General features: G+C 41.2%; 2 protein-coding genes across 5 annotated transcripts; one reads left to right on the top strand and one right to left on the bottom strand.

Moving 5' to 3' along the window:
* Positions 1 to 823: 823 nt before the first annotated feature.
* On the top strand, positions 824 to 6,092 carry ANKS4B (ankyrin repeat and sterile alpha motif domain containing 4B). Its single transcript, XM_026083317.1, has 2 exons — positions 824 to 1,398; positions 5,024 to 6,092. The coding sequence occupies exons 1-2, from the start codon at positions 1,235 to 1,237 to the stop codon at positions 6,090 to 6,092; spliced, it is 1,233 nt and encodes a 410-aa protein (XP_025939102.1). The 5' UTR covers positions 824 to 1,234.
* Positions 6,093 to 9,505: 3,413 nt separating this feature from the next.
* CRYM (crystallin mu) lies at positions 9,506 to 21,239 on the bottom strand. Of its 4 annotated transcripts, none has more exons than XM_026083325.1 (7): positions 20,957 to 21,235; positions 19,779 to 19,841; positions 16,655 to 16,756; positions 15,945 to 16,128; positions 13,463 to 13,584; positions 12,518 to 12,602; positions 9,506 to 11,856 (listed from the first exon to the last, which is right to left on the bottom strand). In XM_026083325.1, exons 1-7 carry the CDS (start codon positions 21,092 to 21,094, stop codon positions 11,792 to 11,794), a joined length of 759 nt encoding a protein of 252 aa, XP_025939110.1. In that variant the 5' UTR covers positions 21,095 to 21,235; the 3' UTR covers positions 9,506 to 11,791. The 4 variants fall into 4 exon arrangements, 3 of the variants coding, with proteins under 3 accessions (XP_025939110.1, XP_025939111.1, XP_025939112.1); XM_026083327.1 differs by lacking the exon at positions 12,518 to 12,602 and adding an exon at positions 12,382 to 12,457 and having other exon boundaries at positions 11,820 to 11,856; positions 20,957 to 21,239; XR_003256263.1 differs by having other exon boundaries at positions 11,839 to 11,856; positions 12,382 to 12,602; positions 20,957 to 21,238.
* Between the last annotated feature and the right edge of the window lie 121 nt (positions 21,240 to 21,360).

The following is a 21,360-nucleotide window of genomic DNA, read 5'->3' as shown; positions in this document are numbered from 1 at the left end:
GTAACAAAACCTCGCTGCTAATTGCCGAGAGTACATTCTCTAAGATGCAGGTTTATTCAGTTAGTCCTGGAAAACAGCTTGACAAAAAGTAACGTTTAGCTGGCAGCTGTCGTGAATGTGAGCAGAATTACAGAGAGCCTCCAGCATTTTATTAGGTTATCTATAATCTCTTACTGATTTCTCCTCTACTATTCTTTTAAAACTACCATTTTACTTAGCTTTCGCTTAGTTGTTCTTCTGAATCTCAAAATCAGCATTATGGTCTAATTCTATAAGCCTTTCCTTAGAGAGGTAGCCCTTAATGATGCAAGCCATTCCAGTGAATCAACGGGAACAACTTCTAAAGCCAGAGGCAGGTAGGTGGCAAGGGTCCTGTTCCACGGCGAGGAGCGCAGGGCAAGGCAGGGCCATAGGCGCAGGCCCTTCGGGTTTCTGCTTCTTGAATTCCCCGTGCTACCTTGCAAAAATCGTTCACATTTTTTCACCTGCATCTAAAACGGAGATAACAATACCTGTGAGATGAATTAGTATTTGTCGAGTGTTTTAAGATCTTCTAACGAAAGGGAATTTGAGGTAAAAGGACCACACATTAGACTGGTTTTGCCTGCTGGGACTGGTGGACCCACTGGCCGGTTTAGCCGAACACCACCCCAGCCCTGCCAGGGCTGTTTTCCACCCACACGTTGATCCGTGTATGCAAAACAGCTCCAGGGATGTGGCCAGTTCGCAGGGCTTTTTTTGCAGGCTGCTTTTTAGATGCAGTAACCCAATAAATGACAGGTTACAAAGGACATCACCGGTAAAGGTAACTGCTTACACAGTATTTCATCCTATCAAAAATCAGGGATACTTTATTACCGAGGGTGAAATCTGGTCTTATTGACATCAGTGGCAATCTCCCTTTCAAGTCAGCTGTCCCAGAACAGTTAGGCAAGAGCAGCTAAGACACCAAGAAGATGAACGAATCCCTTCTACGTTTGAATAGTCAAACGCTGCAGTGAGCGGGCAATGCAGTCACCTTTCAGGAAATGAAAGCGTTAAACATCCCGCTGCCTTCTTACTGATGCAGCCTTCCGGATGAGTCGCCTCCTAGGGTGAACTTCGCCTCCTCATTTCCATCCTGAAGGTGACATCTCAACTTGTCATTATTGATTAACTATCCCTGTAATGGAAGGGTGGCTGTACGGTCTGGCTGCGGTTCAGAGCTGCTTTGGGAAACCAGAAGTTACTGAAAATGTCCACCAGGTATCACAAAGCAGCAGCTGATGGCAATTTGGAGCTGCTGAAAGAAGCCACTAGAAAAGACCTCAATACTTCAGATGAGGATGGGATGACGCCCACCCTCCTGGCAGCGTACCATGGGTATCTGGAAGCTCTGGAAGTCACATGTCGGAGGGGGTAAGTGAATCAGGCTCCGTTTCTTAGAGCTTGTGGCACAAAGCTATAAATAGTGGTAGTGATCCTAATGCTGCCAAGATGTCAGCCCCCAAAGGCTGAAAGTCCTGGTAATTTCTTTCTATGGGCTGTCAAAAGTTGTTTCTCTTCAGTCACACTGATTTGGGCCATGAACCTGCAAAGAGACCTGTGTATGCCGGTCAGCGCAGCCACCTCTACAGCCGTGGGACCCTGTCATGGACACGGAGTCTGCAGGGAGCAGCGGTAGCAACAGGGCTCTGGGATCCTGCCTTGATGGAGGTCAAAGAAAACCTACTGTTTGTCTTCTCTAGAGGTTGACTTATGTCCTTTGAGGATCATATACCTTTGAAACAGGCTCTATAGAGAAACAGCTTGTTTGAAACATTTTGAGCAAAAAATCTCTATCATTTGCTTCCAAAGGGCAGTCAATACCTGTGAAGATCTAATGCTTTTCTGAGGCAAGTCACAGCTGATAGTTTTGAGATGGCAATACCGAAAATTGTTGTTTCTCTGCTCTTTATAATATTAGCAACTACCATCATGCTAAAAAGTTCATGATACTGTTTCAGGAGCTCAGGTAGGATCCTTGCAAACTGAAAAAAGAAAAAACAATAAAGGAAGGTTTTCTACAGGTGTATTTGCTAGTAGTAATATTTCTGATTGGAATCATTTAAATATACTGCATGCTTAAAATATATTATTGAAAAGGTCACTAGCTCCCCGTATCATCCTCTGTACTCTCTCTGCTTGAAGCCTACCTTTTAAGCTGCGGGTCTGCAAAAAGATCTAATAGAAGAGAAGCTTTTCATGTGCAGAGATAGAGTAAAAAAAAATGTTTTTTCCTGGGCTGAGACGAAGATTAAATTGACCTGTATTTTCACTTGTAATAGCTGAAAGAAGACTGGAGGAAAAAGTTGAATAGCTATTTGGATGTATTTCAGTTTTCTTTTCTTAAAAATAGAAGTGAAAATATCGACTACAGATAGGCTTGTCATAGATTTGCTTTATAGCTCATCGAGCTCAGGTGTGGTTGTAATAACACAATAAAAAAGACCTTTGGACTGTATGATTATTGCTGTGTCCCCAAAAGCAGCAAAAAATACACTGACAGATTTTCAACTTGTATAATCAATACAGCTCCAAGGAAATATCTAGAGTCAATACAGGTTTGTCTGTGAACACACACAAGACAGAACTTCTAGCTAAGGAAACAATAACAAGAAAATCTTTTTCAGAATTTGAGTGCAAAATACATATTCTACCATATATGTTGATAGAAGTCACAGTAGATGACACAAAGATCAGAATTTCTATATATGTGTTAGCGTATTTCTGACTCTGTTTTTCTTGGTATAGGACAACTTTGGGATAGTATTGCCCTCAAAATCTTCAAACATATGCATTCACCTCTATTTTAATCCAAGATTCCTTGACCCAATCCATAGACTGAAGAAGTCAGAGGTATCGCTGTAGTCTTACTAGTCCCTGCTTGGCCTCTGGCAAGAAGCTGAATTGTGGAAGATTTTCCCTATTCTACAGGCCAGCAATGTTTTCTTGTGAGAAAGTATTTTAATTATTTTTAACAAACTCTTCCTCTCCTTGAAGCAAAGGTGGTTTCAGGGCTTTCCTGACAAAGGCACTCAGATACAGAATGGTTTTCTTTGGAGTGGTTGCAGATATTAGGACTCTGAAGCCTGCAACACACTCGGCCTCTGGAAAATGTGGTAATATTAACAACAACTCCCTTTCATCTTCAAACAATTTGTCTTCCCAGGCATTAAGAGATATTCTCTCTGCCTGCTGTGCAGGTACACGGCCAGTGGCAAGACCAAGCAGCAGACAGCAAGCAGCAGATCTACTCACTTTTGTGTGAGCCCCCTTCTTCACGCTTGGGAAAGGAGAGAAAAGAGGAGTATGAGAACCCAAAGTAGATGTTGGACTTTACCCAAAGTCCCACTGCGTAGGGAATCAACTCTCCAGCTTGTGAATTGTTTGAGAGCCAAAGGCTGGAAGGCTCCACAGGGAAAAGAAACCGCAAACGGCTATGAAGGGACCTGGGGGGATGGATGACCCAGCACTTCCAGGCACTTCTGAGCCAGATGCAGGACAGTGCAGCCTATTTGCTAACATGGGAATTAAGGAATCTGGCTTCCAGGGCATGCTCTACCATGGTCAGGCAGCTCTCTAGGGTAGAGCCAGAAAGCAGAAGTATGTACACGTTTTCCACATGTCTAAGTCAAAAACTTTGATCCTCAGCTGCCACGTCCTTGCAGCAATGCCTGCGCTCTGGCAGCCTGGCGCACTCAGACCTGCTGCTGTTTCTGCATGGGAGCAGCTCTGTGTCTGGGTCCGCAGGGACCACAGTCTCCCTCTTGCCTCCTGCTGTGGCATTTTAGTCTGAAGGATGATCTCACATTTACCCCTCCTCAAATATATCAGTGCTTTTCTCCCCATGATGTGCAAAGCCAGAAATCGATACCTAAAGGAAATTCTGTGACAAGACCCACGGAACAAATCCCCCAAGACACTTAAATGTTTAAAACTCCCAAGAGAGGAAATTCTCTTTGTAAATTTGACCTCTGAAGTTATTAAAGATTCTGGAATACTGTGACTGCCTGGGTTATCGGGCACAGAAGACTCACGTGCTGTTCTGAACCATTGCTAATATTGATCCTCCCAAATATGACTGAAAAGATTTAAACCAATTCTAATCTGCAGGCAGCAGTTCAGTGTGAAATGAATGCAGGAGTTAAAAAGAAAGCAACACTTTTCACTGGCTTTAAATTCAGTTGAAAAGATGTGGCATTTTGTTTTCAAATGAGCTTCTGCTTTCCAAACCCCATGAGCAAAAGCAGTTTAAGGAGAACAAAAGAGCTGAAAGAAAACAATGGCTTCTATCTGAGCTTAATCTAACAGCAACAGAGACAAATGGGTTGTCAGGACTTGACTCATAATCATCTACCTATTACCTACCAAAAAGGTTACTGATGTGGGTAAATATGTATCACCGTGATCAATGAAGAATCCTCCTAACATTGTCCCTGCATGTGACATGCAAAGGGAAAAATTCTCCAGTAGCTTTTAAATACTCTGGCCAAAAGCCATTGAAACAATTTTGCCATTAACTCCAATGAGTTTAAGTCAAATTCTGAGCCTGCTTTCAGCAAAGTTGGTGGTAGGGCAGTCAGAGCTGCAACCACTTGTCCTTGCCTGCACACGGGGTGGTTGCTGGCTACCGGTCTATCGCAGGAGGCAGGTGGGACCCACAGGGAGCCAGCGAAGCCGTACCTGCAGCACCCCGGCAGGCCCGGGGCTGACACAGAGGAGCCACCCCAGCTCCATCATGGGGATCTGCAGTCACACTCAGCCCCAAAGAGCTTGCTTAATTCAGAGAGGGCTGGGACTGAGCACTGATGCCACACAGGCAGCCAAACTCCGTCCTGGGGTAAGTAGGTGCAGCACCAGTCTAGAGAATGGAGCTAAGTCGGGTCGTTTTCATTGGGGCTGTACTCAAGCAAAGCTGAGTTAACCTTTTAGTAACTGTTTGATCCCAGTGCGGTGTTGTGTTGGATATGTCCAGCTCACTCTATGCTATTTTCCTTCTCAGAGGTGATCCTGACAAATGTGACATCTGGGGCAACACTCCTCTCCACCACGCTGCTTGCAACGGTCACATCCATTGTGTTTCTTTTTTGATCAAGTTTGGTGCCAATATATTTGCTCTGGACAACGACCTCCGCACCCCTCTGGAGGCAGCTGCCAGCAGAGATCGAAATGAATGTGTCAGCATCCTAGACAAAGCCGCCACTGAACAGAACATGCTGAATCCAAAGAAAGTCTCCAAACTCAAAGCACAGGCCCAGAGGAATGCAGAGAAACAAATCAAGGAATGTGAGAAGCGCCAAGAGAAACACCAGCATGAAATGAACCAGAATTATATGAAAGAAAAGCTTGGCTCAGTAAATTCTTCTAGAGGGACACACTCCAGAGGAAAGGTGTCTAGTCTCTTTGCTTCAAATACAACAAGTTCTTTCTCCAAAAATCTGAAAGATACCTTCAGATTGAAGGCAAAAAAGACAGCGGATAATGCAGGAAATCAGGAAACACAAAGCAATGGCCAAGAGGATAGAAGAACAACTGTGATGCATTTATTTGATGAAAAAGAGGAGGATGAATTACTGAATGACCTTAGAGAGGTAAACTTTTCTGACAATGACAGTCAGCTCTCTATTTTCAAGCGACCAGGTCTTGGCAAGATTGTATTTGGAAGAAATTTGGCTGCAGATATAAATCCAGAAGGCATATCTTCAGGGAAAGAGAGTATAAGCTTCAAAATGTCCAGCGAGCTCTTTCAGCATGAAAATGCTGAGAATGGCAAGGAAGATGATGCTGGAAATGAAGCTAATATTCCTTGGAATGAGGAGGAACTTGTCTGGGATGAAGAGGAAGGGGAGAACACCCCCCTGGAGGTATTTCTGGCATCACAGATGTTGGATGAGTTTCTTCCAGTCTTTATGAGGGAAAAAATTGATTTAGATGCCCTGATGCTATGTTCTGATGAAGATCTACAGAGCATTCAAATGGAGCTGGGGCCAAGAAAGAAAGTCCTGAATGCTGTGGATAGAAGAAAACAGGCACTCAAGAACCCCGGAAAAACTACAGATACTCACTTATAAATAAACATATCTGTTGCTGTACCCTGCACACTGATTCATTATCTTTTGCTCTTTTACAATAACATGCAGTTCTTCTCAGATGTCTGCTAAAGCAAAAGGCAAAGAGATTACCAGTTCCTTTAGCACACACAGCAAGGCCAAAATGCTTGTCTGGATAGATGACTGCAGTGCACAGGACATAAATGCAAGCATATTCTGCCAAAAGAAAGAATTTGAAAATAGAAAAACAAACAAAAAAAAACCCTCTAGATTTAAAACTTTCTCTCTCTGAACTGTCTTATGGGGATTGGATGTCTTTTGGTCCAAATAATTTCAAATATTAGTGAAGGCCAGGCACATTGCATTCCTTAACAAAACCCTTCCCTTCTTCTCCAAAACCACAATGCAAAGAGCATCACCACTGCTAGGGAGCGCTGGGTTTTCTCTGTTGGTGCCTGTTCGATTGCCCTTCCTGCTCTTAGTGAGGCTTGAGAAATGGAATCCAGATCTTGATGTTGGCTGTTGTCTATTGACTCTAATAGCCTCTGAACGAATGTCAATAAAACTAATCTAAACGACTTTCATGTTCTTGTCAGTCAAGTTTCTTGCTATGGTATTGATATTCATTTTTAAAACGTTATCAAATATCTGCGATGTTTGGTGTGAGCTGTATATTCTTTTCTCTTGTCTCATTAGACTGGAGAGCAATAGTAAGTTGCCAGCAATCATCACATCCTAAACGGAATCAAGACTGTAGTACCTTTAATGACAAAATTTTCAAGATTTTTGATCTTTTTTGGCTTCAGCTTGCTTCCTCTGGGACACATTTGTCACCTGAAGTCCCAGAAACTAGGCACCTCTCACTTTCTATTGCCCATCACCTGTCTCGGCCTAAAAACCGCATGTAATGAGGTGCACATACACCAGCTCATGAAAAGAGAAAGAAAATGCTGTTGAACTTCCAGGGAAGTTTCTGTTGGTTACAGCCCATCCGGAGGCGCTCGCAGCCGGGCTCCCTTCAGCTGCCTTGGCCTGCTCCCTGGGGAAGCCAGGACCATCTGACACGAATTAATCACTCACACTGAGGCACGTGAATCTAACCATGTTTTTGTAGCAGCCACGCTCTGACCAAGAGCTCAGATTTTAGAGGCACAATTACTTATTAACAGGACTTAAATCTTTAAAGCCTTTTTTTGAAAAATCTCTTTCTACAGCCCTGCTCCATTAGTCAGCTGTGATTTTCTTCCTTAGGAGTGTACTGCATTGATGGAGGCTAACCCTAGTTAGTTATCCATTTTTCATGCTTCCTTTTTTCCAAGTCCTCTTTTTTTTTACTTTGATCTGTTTATTATAACTGCTTTTTCTTGGCTGGACTTTATACTGTATTCTTTTCTCCTTGGACTCCTGTACCTCAGCGTGTTGACATTTTCTTCTGCTCAGCAGACATATCGATTCCTGCGCTTAGCACAGTAGTTAAGCCAGAGAGCATCCCCCCAGCCCCTGTTATTAACCTGCTGGGATGTTTTGTGTTCAGTGAAGACACTCCCAACCCTTCAACAAGGCAGGCAGGAAATGGTGAATCTTGCATGCTTGAAAGCATGTGACAAGTGGATTTTGCAGGGTCAAATCCTGTCATTCTTGCTCACACAACTGCTTTAAACATGCAGTGCAGTTTGCTTGACTGGGCCTATAATCATCATTCCCCAGCCTGATTTACCTACCAAGCCATATTGCCATTTATTTTGCAAGGTAAAGTGATTTAGAATTGGCACTCTCCCCGCACTGCTGGTTCTTCACCTGCCTAAACAGATGCCTGTGACTCATCCAGATTTGGACTAGCTGTCACCACACTCTCAACACTGCCAGGAGGGTTGGACCCATTAAACAACTGCCCTTAGCACAGACCAGCTTCAGTAGTTCCATCACTTTACCATTTTGGCAGAGAATTCAGCAGAAACACGAATCCAGGCTTTGAAGTATGCTGTGTGCTCAAACACCATCCACCCCACTGCTGGGCGAGAGCACAAGCCAACATTAGTTCTTGGCAAACATGGAATAAGCCATGCTCTGCAGGTGTGGGCCATGAAATGGCTACAGCCTGGGGGCTGTGACATCTGTGTTACTGCCTGGGAAGCCAGGTTTGGCCCACAGCTTCCCTCAGCCTCACCAGCAGAGCTTCCCAGGAAGGCCAGATGCCTCCTGCTCATCCTGGCAAGTGCAGGAGCCGCAAGCCCGTGCTCCGGGGCTCCCCCCTCTTCCCCTTCCCACAGCTGCAGTGCCCAGGTTCTGCCACCCCAAAAACAAGAGCTGAGACTAGGGCTATACTGCGCTGAAGACTTAACTCTAGCACACGTTAGCGAACATAATGTGTTTCTCCAGGTCAAACTTGAATCAACCAGACTAGACCCATTTGTCCAGAGAGATGCTTTCAAAACTTGAGAGCCTGTTGCCACCAGAAGCCAAGGGGAAGCAGACATGAAGGCACCTGGAGAAATAACACTTTGCAGGGAGACAGGGCACTGCATATATCCAAATTCCAGTGAAAAGCTGGCTCTTTACATATCTATCTGTAAATCTGCCTGACTGCTGCTACCTCTGACTATCAGAGATAGTGGCAGAGACTGTCTGCACATAAAAGGATTTATTCAGTTGTCACAAAAAATCTAGGGGGTTTTGGTATGTCCTTAGGTATCTGCAGCAACTTTATGGAGTGAGCAGATGTGGTACAAGACCTACAGGAGTTCCTTGTTCTCCTGGAGGTGCAGCTAGAGACCAAATAGGAAGCCCCAGGGCATCTAACATGGCACTTTTAGGCAATATATCTACTCTTCTAAAATTAAATAAATAAATGGGGGAAAAGATGCAATACTGCTAGTCCTTTTCTTGGTGGGTGGTCTTGAAAATTGGCTCTTAGTATAAAGCAGCCATCTGGAACAATTTTGGAAAAAAAAAAAAATTTAGTTTAACTCACACACTTTGCTGTTTTCCAAAGTGTTCCCACCAACTCTATTGTTCCATTTATAATTTTAAGTCTTTAAATTTGAGAGTCCTAAATCTGACTCATTAGTAACATTTGTATAGTGCCTTCCAGCTGGATGGACTTTATGATTGCACTTGTGATACATATAGTCCAGTTCAAACACAAATCATAAATCCATGGGATCCCACATGATCACAGCCATAGACATCAAGAGGGAACACACAGCATGGACAACAATTACAAAACCCAGCATCACTGTGGAGCAGAGAGAGAAGTCACTGCAACTGCTTGGGTACTTTATTGACAAACTGAAAATGAAACATCCTTCTTCCCCATCTTAAGAGGGGAAAAAAAAATAAAAAATAAAAAACACAACACCACACACACACACCACACCAGAAAAAGCTACCACCACCACCCCCCCCCCAAAACAGATGAACAATGGACAACAAAATGAAAGCCAAAGAAAAGCAATGGTATCTATTTAATTTTAATACACATACAAGTTACACCTGTTTTTTTTCCCTTGAAGACTATCTTTAATTTGTAAGAGAAGGAATCATAGAGCTAAGGCTATAATTTCCAAAGAAATGTAAAGACAACACCCAAGCAACTCCCATTGTAACTGAATCCAGACCTTTTTATGAATTCAAGCTATTCAGAGGCAAAATGCTGAAGCCAGGCTCCTAGAACCTCCTGTTGCCAAGGAAGGCCAGGAACATGGTGGGTTTTCAGAACCAGGTCTTTGGACTGGCTCTATCTACTTTCCAAAGCGCATAGTCTGTGGCAGAGTACATGTGAAAAAAATGTATGCATCTTCTTCAAAACACTATGCCTTATCATGAATTGCAAACCTTGTTTCACACAGGCACAAAACTGGGATTATACTGTCATAAACAGTAAGTGAAAGTTTCTGTACAGCTCTTTAATTATGGAGCATCTATACCTGCTACATTCATCTCGTGTTAGTGGAGTTCCCTCTCACTGAAGTGACAGGATAGGTCAAACACACATTACTGAACATTTCACAAACAACATGAGGAAAAAAAAAAGCATGTTAAAAAAATTGAAAAGTAATTTTGTTACAATTAAAAAAAAATGCAAAAGCTAATAGGACAACCTCTGTTCTTGATATTAAGAAGACCAATGGAGTTGCTCACAATTTTTACCCACATAACGCATCCTTTGGCTCTATTCACTCATGGGTCTGGTACCCTTCTATGCTAAAACTGTGCAAATTACAAACTCTGCCACTCACGACCCTCTTCCAACTAGTTTACACCAGGCTTATAATTTGGAGTATTATTTATGTCACACCAGCACTGTACTCATTAACCTCTTCTGTACTTACTTATGCACCATCAAGGGTTTTAAGACTACCTGCTTCTAAACCTTCTTCCTGTTTTTCTGCTGTACTCTACTGGCATCATTATAAAATGACCATGTCATGTAATCCTTTTACAAAATGAAGAAATACTTAACAGCCTACATGAAACAATATGCAAGTATAAATAAAATTTCATAAGGCACAGCTCTAGCCTGAGACAGGAATTCATTCAAGGGCAATAGCTATTTTTCAGCAGATGCTCAATCTTTTGTAAAGCAGGTGTATAACAACACACAAATGGAACTTTTCCTTATGCAGGACATCACTCGGTTCTCACGGAGAATCCTGCCCCAGCACCACCCACCAGGATAGAAATATAATTGCCGCTTGATGCATGGTACCACCAAGCTGAACATATTTGCCTGTACACTTGAAGTTTACGCCCCTGTAATCAGTCAGCATAGGTCCAACCTTAAAGAAACTTTGAAAGGAACTTACAAACACCATAGATTAATACCAAAAGCTCCCTACAGGACATAGGTAAAAGTTTAAACAGAACACAGTTTTAGTATTCACACTTTGGGTGACTACTTAAAACAAGAAAATGGCAACACTCCACCCAGGAACATGCTAAGGAAGGCACTGAATACAGTTCCCTCCCAGTTAACACACACATAGTATTAGCACCAATTTTTTGCACTCTTAAGCCTTCCTGACCCAGGTGCTTTATGAAAACAGAAATCTATATAAGTAACGATGTCTCCATACAGTCAAAAGTCCCTCTCAAGAGCACACTCTCAAATGAAAACTACAGGGTCTAAGGGCAGAGCAAGAGGAATGTGGGGGTGGAAGTAAGGTCAATGACTTCCAGACCTGAGGCTGAGGGGTCTCCAGGAGCCCAGGGTGGGCTGTGTTCCCAGGAGAGACTGCAGACTAAAAATCACTGTCTGTGTAACACTGAACCACAGTTTCATTTAAAGTACTATCACAGGTAACAACATCATGTCAAGCTCAGACTCCAGTCTCCAAACTGATGTATTTTACTCCAGCATGAATTACCTCTCTACAAGATCTACCACTGTTTTCTGCTATGTAGGTAGTTAGTGAAGAAATGTGTTCATTCCAGAATGGTAACAAAATACATACAGTACTTGTTAGTATTACTGCAAACATCTAATACTTGCCATTACATTAAAAAATACATTTATTAGTAATACTGCAAATATCTAATACTTGCCATTAGAAAACAGTAGAAATACTCTATTGCTGAAGTTTTAGATTTCATTTTGAAAGTTCTAGAAAGGCTACATTCAGATAGGATTGCTACCTTTATTGTTAAAAAAAATCCAAGGAAACTAAGTGCAAACCATTTTCTTGGTATTTTATGGCCTTGTTGGCATTGTAGACTTCTCTTTAGTTACCAGCTGACCATGAATCATAAACGAATTTCGCTGCTACTGTATCTTCAACTGCCATCCCTGGAATAGAAGTAAAGTCACCTTCAAACAGTTCCTCAGGTGTATGAAATTTAGACTCAGAACAGAACGATTCAGGGAATTATCTAACTAGACAGGAACCTTTGAACATAACACTGTAGGTGTTTTGGAGGTGAAAGTTTAGAGCCATGATATACCTGTCAGGGGTCCTATATGAAGTTAATGTTGCAGTATGAACCTAACTTTCAGTGTTCACATCGTGACTTGGCCCTTTTAGACACGTCATTTAGCTCAGAGCATGGTAAGCCATCATTGTTCCTGCTCCTTCCCCCCCGCCACACTGGCTCCAACACCACTGTGCACTGTCACACTGTCTTTAGGTCAGACAGACTTCATAACAGCAGCACTTTCATGTTGGAGCCGCGTTTATAAAATACAATACTGCAGTCGTGTTGACTAATTGTGAAATGGAAAACATACTTTTCCTATTGTTTGTTGGCTTTCCTATCATTTTTCATTACATCATTCCTACTAGACTGAGAAATAAACAGGGAAAATGCAAATCACATTCTAGTTTCTTCTGGAGAGTGCATTGCCACAGCAGTTTTGAAGATGATCAGCAGCTTTCCCACGCACAGGGGACCTATTAAATAACAAGGCATTGTTTTCTGTCAGACTTGCATGCAGAAGGGGATGTTCTTACCCAGCGATTTAAACACTGTTGTTTTCTCAGGCAGGGCTGGTTTTGTACCCTTCAGTACCTCTCCCAGTTCAGCAAAAATCTCTGCCTGTGAACAAGTACATATTGATACAGAAACAAAACATCGATCCATACATAAAGAGATCCATACATAAAGAAACATACATAAAGTCCCTCAGGGGAAAAAAAAAGTTCAAAAGAAAGAACTTTTCCAGTTCTTTTATTGCTTAACGGATCCCATGGTGGAAGAGATAAGCATTCAGACAAATAATATAGAAACTGGACAGAAATCACAGAGGAGTGGAATAGTTTTCAGAAAAAAAAAAACAACAAACAAAAAGACAGCTGACAGATTTTCCCCAGTAAAAAAGCTTTTAAAAATTTGATAGTCTGTTAACTTACCCAACAAAATAAACAGTTACACACACTTTACAGAATTTGGACCTCTTATGTTAAACCCCAAAAATCCCTATTTATTCTGCACAGACATTAAAAAAAAAAATTCTCTGCCATCATATTTTTTCAGATCACTGTCTGCTTGACCACTATCCTCCATTCTCTAGAGGCTTGGTACATGTCAATCACATTGACAGGTTTTAAAAGATTTGGGGGGGAAAAAACCCCCCACAAACAAAACTACAGAACATTCAGGAAAACATAGATCTTTCAAAAGATTATTTTGTTATTGTAAACAAAGGCCAAAGCTGAAAACATGCTAGTGTGATGCGCTGTTATGCAATGGCTGAAACAGAAATTTCAAGATTCTAACATGAATATATAGAAGTCCCAGTGTAAAAACTGTTTATCTTTCAGCCTACGTATGGAAAGTCTTAACATCTACATTTGATGCTCTAAGAAGTTTCAGTGCAGCACACCATCAATAACAGCTCATTTCAGACACAAGCCAATCACCATAAAGAGAAGGGCCATCATTTAAAAAAGTCTTACCCCTGATAATATAACATCTCCTGATTCAGTAAGAGCAGCCTCTCTGGAATCCACAAAGAGAACACAATTCTTCATCAGTTCATCATCCAGTTCTCTCCAGTCTGGTCTGCTTGCTCCAACAGCTAAGACAATAAAATTGATGAATTTGGGAGGAATGTTTAAACAAATTCAAAACATGTTTTGCCCAAAAGACATGTGAAGCAACAATGGAGATTACTGGGGAACTATAACATACAAACAATCTGATATGAGCACAGGAGACATGTTCATTGATAAGGAAAAAACCCACCAAGCAGGAAGTGCCTGAACGACTGGGAAAAATCCTGGATTTCTCTGAACTTGGCCTCAGCTGTTACGCTGAGGTATACATGCCCTGTTTCTGTAATGTGCTAAGCCCTTCAATTTCTACTAATGTCAATGAAGGATGACACTGGGTCCAGCCCTCCAGAAGGGTTACAGCTTATCACAGTATATAGTATCCTTGACCTTTAGTCAATCAGATCCTGATCCCACTGAAGGTCTTATACTCAAGATAAGCAAAACAGAACAACTGGAATCAACGGGTCTTTCTGCATTTCAACTTGCTAAAGAACTAAACTGCAATTCTTCGAGGAGTCAGTCTCACAGAAGGGAAATTCTTTGCTGGCACTGTTTCCACCTCTTTGGACAACTAGTCAAACTGTTCCCTCCAAATAATGTTGACAGGACAGCAACAGAGAAGGGGAGGTAGCTCTGCACCACCCTTCATCATCTCATATCTATAAGAAATGTAAAGGTACATATAACTATATGTAGTTACAAACAAAACAAGCCTTTGTTAGCAGCCTTGAAAATTACACCTTAAAAAAAAAGTGTTTTTTCTGCTTATAGGAGATTCCATTAGAATGGGATTTGATCATCTGGCAAGACAACCCAGGAAGTTAACATTACACAGACTACAACTCTTCTGCAGACAGTAGCCTCAGCTTCTGGGACTGTCAAGTCACCAATTTTCCTCAAAGCCTTCTCCCTTCTCAAAACACACACCACACACAGCTCTAAGATGTTCAGTATTAGATCTGTCATAAGAACATCATTGTCAGCAGACTCTGGGCAACTGAGGCATAAGAAAGTGATCTCCCTCTGTCCATTATCTCTTATATCCTGCCCTTTCATCAGATCATTTCCAAATGCCCTGAATTTTATAGTCCTTTTATTTGATCCAGACTATGTTATGTGTCTACAGAGGAAAAAATATGATTTAAAGGATCCCTCAATTATCCTGAACAAATCAGAACCAAAGTATTTTGCAGCAGAAACCTGCACATCCAGACAGGTGGTTGAATGTTATTAACTAGGATTTTTAAACCCATAGCTTCTACCATTTTCTTGTAACTTTAGAAGCATGCCAAGTGGTGCTAGTTACAGATTTCCACTTCTCTGGAAAAACTGAAAACAAATCAAGAACTAACTTTTTTAATATAGCAAAACCACTATAACTTCTTCTGGGCTAATAAAGAAGTCATACTGTACACAAATGTTTTAAAAAACATCTGACTTATGGAATAGAAATATTCCACGTTGCCCAAATGCCTCCTCAAACAGCAGGAATGCCTCAGTGGAGGAAAAAAAAGACAAAGAAAAGAGAGGGGTCTTTGTGTGAGTGTTGCCTCAGTGACTGTAGACCTTAATTGATTTTGGTTGTACTTCTGGCTTCCATGCCTTGACATAACACAGACAACAATATTCAGTGACAAAGGACTAAATTGAGTCTGAAAAATTGGTAAGATGCTGCTGGAACGTGGGAACTTCCTTTAAATTGTCCCCTTTGACAAGCCGCTTTTGTCTTATTACCAAGCCATTTGGAAAGTGCACAAGGTCATCTGAACCAGGCCCAAAATTGGTAAAATAAACAAATGCCGACATGTCCAAGGACTCTGTACAATAGTGCAGCAACATCATTATCAGGCAGGAAAAAACCTCACCACATTAAACGTCAAATTGTGAGGTTCTTACTTGAGTTAAAAAGGTACAGAAACCAGTTAAAAAAAAAAAAAAAAAAAAAAAAGTGTGATCCAGCCCCAAAGGAACAAATAAAGGAGCAAAATTGGGTGAAGAGATGACAGCTAGAAAGGAAACAGTAGCATGAACTAGAATCACTTTGGGAATAATGTTTGTATAGGGTTATTTAAATGGAGGACAAGGTGAACATCAAGTGGGCACATGGTGGCAAAGATGAGGCAACACTAGGAGGAAAAAAAAAAAAAAAAGATATCCCATGCTCTAGAAAACATCCAGTGCTGGAGTATGTAGGAGTTCTGGCTCCAGACACTCTGGAGGACAGCACTAGGGAAAGGGGTCCTCACTAAAGGGAAACAGTAAAAACGAAAAAAGGATTTATTCCGAGAAACAGAGTATTGTTCTTCAACAGTTTTTGATGCTAAACAACCTAATTAAAAAAAAAAAAAAAAAAGTGTCCTTAAGTGACAAGAATGTAGCATACCATTGATATGGGCACCTGGTTTTACCCACTCTCCAAATAAAATCGGCGTTGTTGCCATGGTGACTGTTATAATGACATCAGCCCCCGTAACTGCCTCCTGAGCAGAAGAGCAGACCTGCACTGGACCATTAACTGAACGGGCAAACTTCACCGCATTCTCCTTGGTGCGATTCCATATCCTGACCTTCAAGAAAAAGACCAAACATCACAACCTGGAAAAATTCCCCTCACTGACACAGAACAGACTTTGTTTCAGTTTTCAGCAGATGATTACATCTATCCTAAAAGGTTATTTTCCCTTTAAAGTTCTCATCAAATAAATGACTAAGTTTACTGTGTGGGCAGCTACATTTGAATACTTATTTTGCGATGGCAGGATAACAGCTCCTCGTAGAGCTGTATTTATAAAATGTAAATAAAAAGAAAAGTGTAAAGAAAGCTCATCCACATATGGCATACATAGTAGACTTTTCTTACATAAAGAGAAAGAGACTGAAATGACTGTTTCCAACTTTAAAAAATAAAATTGAGCAGGAAATTCTACAGATGTTCAGAGTATTGGGTTCTCTAGAAATATAATCAAAATATGATTAATAAAATACGATTAATCCCTTAACTGAAACTTTGATTTTAGTATGTTTTTTCTATAATAGTGCTCCTGAAACATAATGGAGAAAAATAAATATATTCTGTTAAGATGTGTCCATTACCTCCTTAAATGTGAACAGCTCTGTGAAGATATCGTAATGGCTATATGCTTGAACACCAGCTCCCAAAATGCACAGCACTTCTGCAGAAGCTGGCATTAACAACTAAAAAATATCAAATATAAGAAGATAACAACATACGTGTAAAGAAAACAGCATATACATATATTACCTTACATACCAAAATACTACAAAAGAAATCAGTATCCTTAATCCTTTTAAAGAAAAAAAAAATCATTTAAATGCAAAAGCTAGTATCAATTCATGTTAATATAAAACAATATTCAATAATATAACAATCAATTTTGTGCAAAAGCTAGCATCAATAGCACCAAAGTACCCCCAAGCTTGATTTTGGTGTTTAATTGTCCAACTCTTGAAATCCAGACTTTAACATGCAACAGCATGAGCCAAATTCAAAATCTGGGGCCTCGGCACACTCAAATATTAGTACACTGCATTACACCTGTGTGACTAGTGAAGCGTAGAACCTCAGTGTTGATGTTCTGCACTGGCTGAAAATAGGACTCAGCACTGAAAGTCATCAATACCTAAAGTGATAGCTGTGCCTGGCAGACCCAAGATAAACCTTCTTTTGCAATTCACTGAAGCCACAAATCTCAGCGAACGCAGAAATCGGCACTGTAAGAGGCAATCCTTACGCAATCAATGTTAGTAGATCAAACATTGTGTTGATGCAGATAATACTGCAAAAAAAGGGATTTTATTTGGAACCCCTTGAACATCTTGGTATTGCACAGAAAATACACTGCATCACTAGATAGTGGCTTTTACCACAATCACTGGCTTCCTTTGGAAAGATATCATCTTTACTGGCACTCTGCAGCTTACTGTTTCCACCTCAGTTTGCCAAAAGATTCAGAGATTAGTTTTGTCTGCTTTTGAGATAGAACAAAAAGAAGAAGAGAGAGGGGAAAAAAAAAAAAAAAAAAAGAGTTGTTCGTTCCTAAGCATCAGGGCTAACAAAGGCTGGTTTGTCTGGGGATTTGTGTACTATATTACCAATGTCCTTCCAAGTATGATGGTATCATCTCCCTCCACTGTCCTGTACCTGTCTTTTCATTGGGATGTCCTGAGCTCCTCTCCATTTCCCACAGATCCACTCAACGCTACCTGCAGGGACCGAAGGGTATGTGGTGGCTGGACTGGAGCTATTCAGAGGCAGATCATTCCTTGGCTGCCAGCTAGTCCAAAACCAATCGAGTAAGAGCTAAGCTCTTCCCCTCAGCAAAACACTGACAGGATCCTTCTCTCCTACCTGGCTGTCAACATTCACAAAGCTTTTAGGAACTTAATACATTTGTAGATTTTACTTCTGTCACATTTGATTGAAATAGGTCCACAAATTTAATGTTTATTAATAGGACACAAACGAACACAGTCACCACAGCCACATTTCCTTAGGAATTAACAAATCTATCTTGCCTGTTTTCCTATCAGTCCACTTCATCCATGTCCACATTTGAAGTTTAGACAGTAGGGGGCCTGCTCAGCATTTTTTCAGCCTCAGTCAATTTTTCCTCATACATAAAACATTTCCCTAGATATCCTGTATCCCTACATATACTTGCCCTGTATCCCAACATACCATAGCTCTAGATGCAACAGATGGTGAAACTCCTGACTAAAAAACTGTGATGCATTTGTACCAGGTACTGTTAAAAATATGGGTGGTTCTGAGGAACAAATTTTAAGATTCAGTCCTATGGTTGCTTTTCATTTTCTGGTTTAGTTCTTGTCTGTGATTCATCAGTACTTGGCAAGGGGGAAGAGAGGGCTGCTGGAGTCCAGCCCCAAGCTATCCTTGTGTCTTGTTTATGCATTTGCTGTGGTCACTCACTTCTGCATAAAAAGCTTTTGAACAGTGTAGGCTCTCAACTCTTATTCTGCCGCAAGAAAATAAAAAAACCAAAACTCATTGATCACATTTTCAGTAGCAAGAACTCTTTTTAACATTCCTTTCAAAGACACTGATGCACTGATTTCAAAGGTTTCCTGCATAAAAGCATTGAATCTTTGAAAAGCAAATGCCATAAAGGGAACAAAATGACAACTAAGAGCTAAACTCAAACACTCCTGAAAATTTCCCAAAACAGCAGATGACAATTAAGGGTCTGATCTTGAAGTCCCTTCACCAGCCAAGCTCCTTTGAAGCCAGCAGAGCCTTGACTGCATAAAAACTGTCAGAATTGGCCACGTATAGAATGGTTGAGATGAATGAAGTCCTATAACCTAAGGGCTTCATGAAGTAGAGAGGTCAACCTTCAGTCTGATGTAGAGCTGATGAGGAAAATAAGAGGGCCAGAGCTGAAAAATACTTTTGTTTTTTGCCCATTCTTTGAGGTGAAGACTAAGACTTTGCTTTGCAATAGATAACAACCTGTTTTCTTCCAACTGTTAGAAGTCCAGCCAAAAATTTGTTTTAAAGAAGAATCTGAAAGCAACAGTTTCCAGCTAAGACTGAAATGATATAAAGCAACCTACAGCAAGATTTACCCCATCTGTTCCTCACGCACTGAAGTTTAGGGCTGTAGTCAGGGCTAGTCATTTGGGAACTCTCCAATGACAGCAGAGAAAGAGACAGACAGACATCTCTGAACAAGTCATCCACCCATCTTAAGATGGCCTATATTGCTACCTGGAAATGTGCTTTTTTTTAAATCTTTCTCCAATGAATCCCACCTGTCTTAACCAGAGAACAGAAGATGTACATCTAAACAAAACTGAATTTATCACTGCACCTGTATTGCCCAATGCCAGAGAGGAACATGTTAAGACAAAACACAAAAGGGGGGGGGGGGAAATCAGAGGAAGACACCTCAGTAAATTCCCAGAAGAGTTTGCAGAATGAACCACAAAAATATAGCTCAAATTCCTTCTCGCATCACATACAAAAATATTAAAACCAGGCATGACTCAATCAATCAAAGAGAAAAATGCACTTTAAGTTTTCCCTGAAGGTACATATATTATCATAATTGTAATTTAAAGCTATATTTGAAGAAGATTCACATGGACTGAAAGCCGTTTACATCGTTCCCTCTAGCTATTCTATACATAACACCACCTACCAATTCTACCCTGACTTAGGACACAGAAGACATACCTTGGTAGCTATTGCAGAAACTGCAGCTGTTCGTTTTGCTGTAATGACACTGCCATCTAGAACCTTAAAAAAATAAAAAATAAAATAAAAAATAAAAAAAATCAGACTGAAGTGAACATTGAAAACATGACTAAACTCCAATCATTTTTACCCAATTTATGAATCATGTGAATTATGTGTTATTAGGAGGCACAGACAAAAATAGGGAAGTCAATAACTGCTATTACAGCAACCACATACTATATAAATCATACACATAAACTGCACAAATTCTCCACTATTTCAGTTCTTTCATGCCCTTCCACCAGCACAAATAGAGTGAAAACTAGTCAAAGCTAACCCTTAACTCACACATAGCTATTCCTGTACTGCGCTTCCCTGACTCTCCAATACAGGGACCAGGTTGGTTTAACTGCAATACACTGCACTCGAATAAGACTAAGGACCAGTACAAGCTGGCAGTGATTCAGGAGTCCTGCACCATCCTAGTTCACAGTAGAGAGATGACGAGGAACTGTGGAGAGCACAAGCTCCAAGGAATTCCTTTAATGTGGAATGAGAGTGCCCCACTGTGTATTAATTACCATGTAAAAATGAATTATGTGGCTTAAGAAAGTGACTTTTTTCTGATATAGTTTAGGAATAAAAGCCCAATGTATTTTTCCTTCTCAGCTTCAGCCCTTTGACAGTCATTATTATAAAAGTGTAATGGAAAAGGGTTAATAGTCACAAATTCTAAATAAAATAAAGGAAAATCACCACACCACAAAACAGACCCTAAATACTATTTCCTACAAGGCCAATTGTAAATCTCTTTAGATTTAGACTTAAAGATGATGCAGGATCAGTTCCTTATTCAGCAAGGTTTTTTTCCCCCCTTTCAAATGTAGGGTAAGCTTTTCCTTATTATTTTCTCTCTTCCACTCACCCTCTGAGCCAGCAGTTTGCCTTCAAATCACAACTTGTAGTGAATATCAGAGGAAAGGAAACAGAGTACACTTTAACACACATGAAAGATGTAAGACTTTAGGCCAAATGATAATGTCGCTAAACTTATGCCAACTTAGTAGTTAAACTTATGCCAGTTTACACCAGCTCCAGCTTCTAAAAAACAAATCACAAGGCAGAACAGACAGGGCATCAACAGAGGAAAAGGCAGAAGCGTACAACGGACTCACAGCTTTTAATGTGCCATTTCTTGGCTCAAATAAGAGGACAGTTGCTTGGTGAGAAGGCACAGAAGAATCTTCCTGGTGCTCATAAAAAGTCACCAGTTTGGTTGTCAGCGCATCGTCCGCAGCACTGTAAGCGGGCATGACTCCCAGGAACCTTTAAAGAGGAAAACCTGTAACTTTGGCGTGAAAGACTAAAGCCGCCAGAACGGTTAATACCTAACGGCTCCTGGCAGCTTAATGAGCAACCCCGACCGCCCCCGCGAGCCCTGCCGAGCCTTTAATTTCCTTCTGCCGTTTCTGTCCCGTCTCCCGCGCCCCGGGGAGCCTCCGCCGGGGCTGCGGCCCCCCGCGAGCGGCCGGGACCGGGGCTCCCGGGGGCCGCCGGCCGTTACAGCCGCCTCCCCCCC

This window comes from Apteryx rowi, unplaced genomic scaffold (genome assembly GCF_003343035.1).
Source record: "Apteryx rowi isolate R43461 unplaced genomic scaffold, aptRow1 scaffold_6, whole genome shotgun sequence".
NCBI lineage: Eukaryota > Metazoa > Chordata > Aves > Apterygiformes > Apterygidae > Apteryx > Apteryx rowi.
Note: the sequence above shows the minus strand (reverse complement) of the source record. Positions and strands in the feature narration are given on the sequence as shown.

Coding starts and splice junctions, on each gene's coding strand:
- CRYM (XM_026083325.1), bottom strand. CDS start 21,094: ATGCCCGCTTACAGTGCTGCGGACGATGCGCTGACAACCAAACTGGTG. Junction 19,842..20,956: donor GAAATGGCACATTAAAAGCT/GTGAGTCCGTTG, acceptor TATTTTTTTAAG/GTTCTAGATGGCAGTGTCAT. Junction 11,857..12,517: donor AACAGTGTTTAAATCGCTGG/GTAAGAACATCC, acceptor CTTCTATTCCAG/GGATGGCAGTTGAAGATACA.
- ANKS4B (XM_026083317.1), top strand. CDS start 1,235: ATGTCCACCAGGTATCACAAAGCAGCAGCTGATGGCAATTTGGAGCTG. Junction 1,399..5,023: donor GAAGTCACATGTCGGAGGGG/GTAAGTGAATCA, acceptor TTTCCTTCTCAG/AGGTGATCCTGACAAATGTG.